Genomic DNA, 9,149 nt, shown 5'->3' on the forward strand with positions numbered 1-9,149 from the left:
ATATTCTGGAAGGTCTGTTCTTTGAATTTTATACGCTAGGCTCCCTTTTTTAGTGAATGAGCACTTCATTCAAAAGATAGTGAGTAAAAAGTTGTTATATAGGCCTAGGCCTATATTTCATAAATTTTGGTAAAAGAATAAACAAAATGATAGATTTGGCAACTCGGAAATCGTAATACTTGGGAGTGGGTTTGGGCGCACTAGTGTGGTTTTGGGTGTAAATTGCACGGTATGGCAACCATTGCAATATGTCATGACTATTTTTAGCCCAACCAGGTCAAACTAGCTAGCTGCAGAACCAGTAGACGGATGTGCAATTTGCAGAGCGCACGATCACGAGCAGTTCCCGCCCGATCTCTGTCACTACATTGCTATCGCCTATCCACAACACGTGCAGAATCATAGCGGTTAATATTTATTTCATATAAAAGACTGAAAATCTACGATCATAATGCGTGAAATTGTGCACGTCCAGGCTGGCCAGTGCGGGAATCAGATCGGATCCAAGGTGAGTACATGCTGATTTTCAGAATATTATTCTCAATATTTTATAGTATTAAAATTTGTAAGAAATGCGAACGTGAGTATTCATATTGCTATAATACCACGATCACGCACTTGCAATTGCAGTGCATGCAGAGTGAACGTACGATCTTTTTTTTTTATGTAAAATCATAATATTTTATGTCATCGTTTTTGATCCAAACCAGTTTCACTAATAGCATACCCATGTTATCATATTATCATTCTTTACAAATGACTAAAAATTGTTCTTCACGTTCAATATCAGTAATTATTTTTTTATGCAGATTGAAATCTGCCTGTTTTGTACCAGTTTGTACTGCACTAGTCGTATTTTCAAGGTCAATGAGAAAAATGCTTTATGTTTTTGGATGCAGTACCGTACGTGACCAGCTGTTGTATTGTTCACTAGTTGACCTCTCAGTGACAAGATATTGTTTATGTCAATGTGTGATGTTAGCATTTGATTTTTCCCCAAGCTAAAGTAAAGTCAGGTATCTGCTGCTTTGATTGAAGCCGAAACAGACAAGGCAGATTATAATTATACTGGTACATGAATATTCTATGCATGGTGAAATTGGCCGACGACATGCATGAGTTACTAAAATACTATTTATCTGTTAGTCTGTAAAAATAGCCATGTGAAAATTGAAAATTATTCAATTGATATTAAATTGGAATATAACAAACTGAGATTTTATTTAACATGTTTAATGCACGAGATCTGTTTTGTTTTATCAAAAATGTGTACATAGCAAAAATGTGGTGAATATTCTACATGTATATTGTGGTATTTAGTTAGGCCAAAAAAAAATTGTTTGTTTGTCCACGTCCGACCGACCGTGTCTTTTTTTTTTTTTTTTTAATTTGCGTTGAATGTGCTAGTAGTAAAACAGTGGTTAGTATAAATTTAAAGAAAGAGAATGTAAAGAAAATGAACAGTATAACATGCAGAACCATCTCAAGAGTAAAGTGAGCGTTTTGACTTATTTACCAGTCTTCAAATTGTCGGTTTCAAGTGCAATATCTGTAAAAAAAAAAAAAAATCCGACCTACCGACCCAACTGTTTCATAAGCCTTTATGGACAAACAAACCTTTTTTTTTTTTTTTTTTTTTTTTGGCCTTACTACAATGGACAGGAGTCTATATGGGCCAGGTATTATGGTCTCAGGTTATACACTGGCTATGTTTTTGCTTCTACACATTTTTGCTGGAGCATCACAACTCAAAATTGGGGAACATTGTGTTAATAGTAGGCCTCAATATAAGATAGAAAACAGAACATTAAAAATCTGACCACGCCCCTTTAAAAAAAGATCAGTTTGATCATTATAATATTTAGTTCGTGCATAAAGCTTCATGATCATTGTGCAATAATCATGTGTACCCCTAGGGTGGTGAATTATAGGGGGGGGGGGCAAGCATTTTTGGCAGGTCTAAATGGGTTTTGGCAGGTTGAAAGGGGGAGGCAATTTTTGGTGTATTCATATGTTTTTATATTACACCCTAAAAAGATGTAGGAAAATGTTAGGAACATGTTGATGCAAAATTTCCTGCTCGCTTTACATGATGAGACAATTTTATTTAAGGTTTTAAATTTGGGTTCTTCAAAATCTTGCATGTGTAAAGGGGGGAAAGATTTTGTGGCATGTATCAAGGCCAGGTCAAAGGTTTTTTGCCACCTCGAAAGGGGGGAAGCAATTTGTGGCAGACCAGTTTGAGAATTCACCACCCTGGGGTACACATGATTAATTGATTATACAATCTGGTCTGGGGGCACAGTGGTGGGATGAATTAAAGTGATTGTGATTTGTGAGGGATCTGGGTAGCAGTGGTGGGATCAAATAAAGTCAATTGTGAGGGATCTAGGTGGCAGGGGTGGGATCAAGTAAAGGCAATTGTGAGGGATTCTAGGTGGCAGTGGTGGGATCAAGTATATATTAAAGGCAATTGTGAGGGATGTTGGTGGGATCAAGAGAGGCAATTGTGATGGATCTATGTGACAGTGGTGGGATCAAGTAACTTTTAGGCAATTGTGAGGGATCTAGGTGGCAGGGTTGGGATCAAGTAAAGGCAATTGTGAAGGAATATGTAGGTGGCAGTGGTGGGATCAAGTAAAGGCAATTGTGAAGGATCTAGGTGGCAGGGGTGGGATCAATCAATCAATCAATTCAATTTTATTAAAAAATAACCTCGTGGCCCTAAGGCCAAATTGCGTATTTTTTTTACATGGTATAAAACATACAGAATCAATACATGCATAATCAAATTACAACAGTAAAAGAAAAACACTTATTAATAAAATATAAAAAAAAATATTGCACAAGAATCAAGCACTGATATTGCCACAACACACCAAACTAATCAAGTAAAGGCAATTATGAGGGATCTAGGTGGGATCAAGTAAGGCAATTGTGAAGGAATATAGGATCAGGTGGCAGAGGTGGAATCGACTCTTGCAACTGTGAGTTGTCCAGGAGGTAGGTATGTGGGATCAATTTAAAGTGATCATTGGGGTCCATTTATCTGCATGGATTGAGGTGATACTAATAGTGAGAGGTGCATCCTTTGGTGACACTAGAGATTTGAGTACATTTGTACATTGATCTTGTTGGGTCCATTCCTTCATCCCTTGGTGATGGTATTGGTTGGGTAAGGAGATTTATGATGGGTTTAGGGATGTGGGAGCAGTGAAGGGATTACGTAAGGTCACTAGAGGTATTGATTTGGGGGCAGTGGTGGGATCAAATTATGTGATACTGCAGGGTCCATTGTGGGATGTTAGTGATGTGATCAATGATCATGGAGGTACAACTTGATTATCAACTACATGAGTTCAGCTTCAACTTCAAGTAGCCCTAAATAGTGCCATAGCCAAGATTTGCGGGGACAAATGCAATAAGCATCATTAAACTGGTAGTATCAATCTCTGACTACAGAGATGAGATCATCTTTGTCTCACCAGGGTTCTAACCATTCTAGGCTCCATCCTTGTGAGGGAATTTCATCTTGTGATGAAGCATGGTGATCCTGCTAAACTCATCCTTCAGTGACAACATTCAGGTATATAGAGATCACATGGAATCCATCTTGTGATGGAGACCTTTTAGGGTCCACCCATTACTAGTGGTGGTGAAAGGTGTTTGATAGGTGATATTATTAATATTTTATTTTCATTTAATGTCTTTGCAGTTTTGGGAGGTCATTTCTGATGAGCATGGCATTGACCCAACAGGTTCTTACCATGGTGATTCAGACCTACAGCTGGAGAGAGCTAATGTCTATTACAATGAGGCTACAGGAGGCAAATATGTGCCCAGGGCAGTTCTCATTGATCTGGAACCAGGAACCATGGACTCAGTCCGCTCTGGACCGTTTGGACAGTTATTCAGACCAGACAACTTTGTTTTCGGACAGAGTGGCGCTGGAAACAACTGGGCCAAGGGACACTACACAGAGGGTGCTGAGCTTATAGAATCAGTGATGGACGTAGTGCGTAAAGAAGCTGAGGGTTGCGATTGCTTACAGGTAAATCAAATTGTTACCAGTAACTTACTGTGTTTGAATTACCGTACCAGAAAACAAAATTTGATAATAATTGATTTGTAGAGCTAACTCCCCCTATTTGCTAGCCTGCTCTTAAAATTTGATAACCTATTGATTTAGTTTTTTTTCTGCCTGATAATTATGTCCTCCAATACCATGTTTGCTATGGATATATCTTCCCATTACAAAGTTTTGTTAATAAATTGGTGCGGCCATCACTCAACTATTGAATGAAATAATTTTGAAATATAATACCAGTAACCGATCAAGTAACAGCTTTTAACTGGTCAGTAAATAACCTTTGTTCCAGGATTCCAGCTTTTGGGTTGGGTTTATTGTTTACTTTTCTATGGACTTCTGACCTGAACAGTTCCATTATAAATGATATTATTCAGTGCAATTGCTGCCGTGAGTTAAAAGTGATCGTTACAGGTTGTATGCCTGCATCATAGTTTAAATTAATTTTAAAATTAACATTAACACCCCCTTTGTCTTAACACACACACAAGCCTTGAAATAAAGTGGACTGGAACCAGGAGCAATTTGTTTTGAACATTGCTCATGGTTCACTGGGAATTTACAAGAACCTGGAACAATTACTGAAGAAACAGGAATAAATTTCAAATAGTACAAAAATGTAAATCCTTTTCTGCATACAATGTAAGAAGCAGGTGCAATTGGTGGCTTGGGTAAATTTGCTCCCCGCACCTGTTTATTTCAAGGGCAAGGCGTGCACACACAACCAAATGCAAGGATGTACGTGGCTCGACACATTGCAAAAATAAAAACAAAATACTTGTTAAATGGAAAATTTGACTTGGGGCAGCTTTGCAGTCATACCATAATTTGTCAGGCAGCATATCATATTATAAAGGACATTTATAGACACAAAGAATTTAATCAAAATTCAATCTTTTTATCAAACAAATTTTTATTTTGGTTTCTATTAACAAAGAAATTGTTAATATATATTTGAACAAACGTTGAAGGCTAGTACTGTATGTTATGAATAATATACAGTGCTCATGAATTGCCAAAGAATTCAAGTGAAGATTACATACATACATACATACATACATGTATAATGGTGTTCATCATTTTGAATTGGTCCTGGTCATTCCATGCCAAATCAACAATGTGCTGAAAATCTTGGCAGGTCACCATCTCAGTTTTTGATAATTTCTAGCATGGATACAGACATAAGTACATGTAACTAGTGCTAAACTCCAAGCAGGAAAATGGTTGCCTGTCAAAATTTGAGTTGGACCCGCTTACCCTGTATCAATAAGAATCAAACAAGAAACATGTATGTCAAAGCTGGTCACATTTTTGCAACCAATTTAAAAATTTTACCAATAAAAACTACTATAAAATTATAAATACTAGTTAGTTTCATTGTTTTGGATGTTCAACATCTGATTTTATGATTGACTGTAAAAAAATTTTTGCATGTATTCCTTGTATTCAGAGAGTCATGCTAGAAATAAATAACTCCCTGCCATTTGTTGATTTGGCATGGGATGACCAAGGCAATTTTGTGCTTTAAAAGGACTTTGCAAATTAAAAACTACAGGCCAAATATCTCAAATCATCATACGTCACTATGTGATGCATAGTCACATGCCAGTACCTTACCTAGCTCTTAATTATGTAAAACTTACAACAGGTTGTCTAATACATCTATGCCAGAGGTAAAACAGGAGAAAATCTCATGTAAGTGCAACCAAAGGATGCATGGTTCCAGTCCCAGGAAAAGGTCTGTGGTGCCAATCCAAGGAGCCCAGGTGTTTGTTCCCAGAAATAAGAGTGTAGGTGGGTAACTTTTGGATGCAAACCGATTGTTGCGACCAGTAGATTGCTGTGTTTGTGTGATTTATAGTGTGAATTACTTTTACATGTTTTGTATCTTGGTCCAAATATTGTATGTGTTTCTGTGGTCTTGTATTATAACATTTGTTGTTCAACAAATTCCATAGATTTTATGTTATTTGTGGTCCAATTTTAGTGTTTGTGCTTGTGCCTGTGGCACCAAAGTGTTTATTAATTAAAAATGTTGCTGTGATATAGCCACTATTCTCAAATGCACCCAGGATGATCAGAGGGGAAGGGTGCTACATGTAACCATGGAAGTAAGTAGTAGCTTCCATGATGTAACTAGCACTTGGTGATATGGATATACAGAACTAGCCCCTCTTCTCCCCCCTGTTGTTTTGGAATAGAATCACCCATTTAGGCAAAAGCCGCATAAGGGCTTACATTTTAGTTGTTGTGGCATTTCAAATTAAGGAAGAAATCAACCCAATTCTTGATATTCGGATAAAGTTGTAATTATATAAGTATATACTATGATAATAAAGGGGCATTTTGTGATCCACAACCTCATCCCCACATTTCTCAAAATCAATTGAGATTTTTATACCACTGGAAACCTATGGCTACAAAATGTTAATACGTGCACAAAAAAAAAATCTTGCTGGTTCGTTCGCTTGGCAAAAATATTGTCAAATTTGTATTTACAGAATTGTTTTAGAATGAAATTACAACACGGTAACCTATGGAGCAGTGTAATACATAAACACAAATTGGAATCAATTGAAATTTTGGGAATAAGCTTTTTTCATGGATATCCGTACTGAAGTCATAAAAAGAGGATGATAGAATCACTAAATACTCCTTTGAAATTATTTGAAAATTTTATGAAAAACTTTTACCATGCTGGATCCACCTTTAAACTTTGTCATATTATCGTCACCCTAACCCTCATCTTCTCTGCCCTAAAACACATGGTGCAAATAGGTATTCCAGCTACAGGTAGGAGATGCTTTTTTTTCTTAAAAATGACGCCACACCTAACTCGATCAAGGCCAGCATATAGCCTGCCATCTTCCCGGTATTTTTCTGTTGACACGCGCAGCGGCTGGTGGTTTTGCCAAATGTCAATAAGATAAATATTGAGTGGAGATTTATACAGCCAACCACCGAATGCTCACAGCAGAGAACCAAAAATGGATGTAGACAACCAAAAAACACAACATCAGTCGCAGCGGAAAAATAGCTGGTAAAACAGAAAAATACCTGGCGAAACGGAAAATACCTGGCAAAACATCAGGCTATATACTGGGCCTTAAATGTATCAATGTCATTAGGATTTCAAACATCCTCAGTTCGACTGCTCGGTGCCAGATGTGGGTAAGTGCAATAGCTGCCATGTGTAAATGAGTACAATAAATTGCCAAATGTTCACAGGGCAGCTATAATGTAGCCTTCCATAAACCCATTTATGGCACTGAGCAGTCAAATTGCTCATCTTCGAAGGTACAGTTCTTTGACCTCCATAAGTGTGTACATTCACAGAATCAGACCTGAAACTTTCCCTCTTTTTGGCTGATTTCTTCTTTCTTTATTTACTGAAATTTACACATTTTGTTATTTTCAGCCCAATTTGAGCTTTTTTAGCATATGATTTTGCGCTATTTTCATCTTTTTTTAAATCATTTTCCTCTTTTTTCACAAATAGTCAGTTTCAGGTCTGCAGAATGACCTTTGAATGTTCTGGGTACAAATATTCATACCCCATAACTTGAGGTCAAATTTTGAGCTAGATTGAATAGGGGTTGTGGAACTGTGCCATAGGAGGTGAGACCATTGGAGGAGACGAGACGATTATGTCTTGTCTTGATGTTCTCATTTACGCTGTGTTCTATATTTTTGTCTTTTTACAGGGTTTTCAACTCACACATTCTCTTGGTGGAGGCACGGGGTCGGGTATGGGTACACTGCTCATAAGCAAAATCCGTGAAGAATATCCAGACCGCATCATGATGACCTTTAGTGTTGTGCCATCTCCAAAAGTTTCGGACACTGTTGTAGAGCCATACAATGCCACCTTGTCAGTTCACCAACTTGTAGAAAACACAGATGAAAGTTACTGCATTGACAATGAAGCCCTTTATGACATTTGCTTCCGTACCCTCAAACTCACAACACCAACATACGGTGATCTTAACCATCTTGTTTCAATCACCATGAGTGGTGTGACCACCTGCTTAAGATTCCCAGGTCAGCTGAACGCTGATCTCCGCAAGCTTGCAGTCAACATGGTGCCATTCCCCCGTCTCCATTTCTTCATGCCTGGCTTTGCCCCTCTGACCAGCCGTGGTAGCCAGCAATATCGTGCTCTTACCGTTCCAGAGCTGACCCAGCAAATGTTTGATTCCAAGAACATGATGGCTGCATGTGATCCTCGTCATGGACGCTACCTTACAGTTGCTGCCATGTTCCGTGGCCGTATGTCCATGAAGGAGGTTGATGAACAGATGTTGAATATCCAAAACAAGAACAGCAGCTACTTCGTAGAATGGATCCCAAACAACGTGAAGACCGCTGTCTGCGATATCCCGCCTCGTGGCCTCAAGATGTCAGTCACCTTCATCGGCAACAGCACCTCTATCCAGGAGCTGTTTAAGCGTATCTCTGAGCAGTTCACCGCTATGTTCCGTCGTAAGGCTTTCTTGCATTGGTACACTGGTGAAGGTATGGATGAGATGGAGTTCACCGAGGCTGAGAGCAACATGAATGACTTGGTATCTGAGTACCAACAATACCAGGATGCAACAGCAGATGAGGACGGAGATTTCGATGAAGAAGAGGAGGAGGAGGAGGATCAAAATGAAGAGGTGTAAATTTAAGCAAAAATATCCCCAAATTCTTCGAAAGAAACCCTCTTTTTTTTAGTTCAGAAAATAACAATCTCAATCATGTATGACCAAAATTCTTTCCAAATCGGTGTATAGAATAGTAATGGGCTATTCCAGTTGAAATCCATACACCCTCTATGGAAAACATGACCTTAATCTCCCACATAGGGTGTGTGAATTTCAAACAGGGTTGCCTGAATGGGTGACTCCATTTGAAATCTACACTGTGTGCAGTGTTGTAGCTGCGGTGGCGGGCGGCCCTGCCCGGCACTCTTAATTTTCACCCGGCACTTTTAATTTAAGTTAATTTTGAGCCCAAATACCCGGCACTCCAGTCTCAAATGTTTCAAAATCAATGAACAATCAGTATAAAAGTTAGCAAT

The 9,149-nt window shown here is 38.4% G+C and overlaps 1 protein-coding gene across 1 annotated transcript; it reads left to right on the forward strand.

The window, feature by feature from the left end:
• The first annotated feature begins 317 nt into the window (after positions 1–317).
• Positions 318–8,894, forward strand: LOC140135425 (tubulin beta-4B chain-like). Its single transcript, XM_072156922.1, has 3 exons — positions 318–508; positions 3,716–4,051; positions 7,792–8,894. The coding sequence occupies exons 1-3, from the start codon at positions 452–454 to the stop codon at positions 8,749–8,751; spliced, it is 1,353 nt and encodes a 450-aa protein (XP_072013023.1). The 5' UTR covers positions 318–451; the 3' UTR covers positions 8,752–8,894.
• Positions 8,895–9,149: the final 255 nt, after the last annotated feature.

Source organism: Amphiura filiformis, chromosome 16 (assembly GCF_039555335.1).
Source record: "Amphiura filiformis chromosome 16, Afil_fr2py, whole genome shotgun sequence".
Classification (NCBI taxonomy): Eukaryota; Metazoa; Echinodermata; class Ophiuroidea; order Amphilepidida; family Amphiuridae; genus Amphiura; species Amphiura filiformis.

Bases quoted from the DNA above. Each gene is read 5' to 3' on its own strand.
- LOC140135425 (XM_072156922.1), top strand. From the start codon at position 452: ATGCGTGAAATTGTGCACGTCCAGGCTGGCCAGTGCGGGAATCAGATC. The intron at 509-3,715 runs GTGAGTACATGC...ATGTCTTTGCAG, and splicing joins GGAATCAGATCGGATCCAAG to TTTTGGGAGGTCATTTCTGA. The intron at 4,052-7,791 runs GTAAATCAAATT...GTCTTTTTACAG, and splicing joins AGGGTTGCGATTGCTTACAG to GGTTTTCAACTCACACATTC.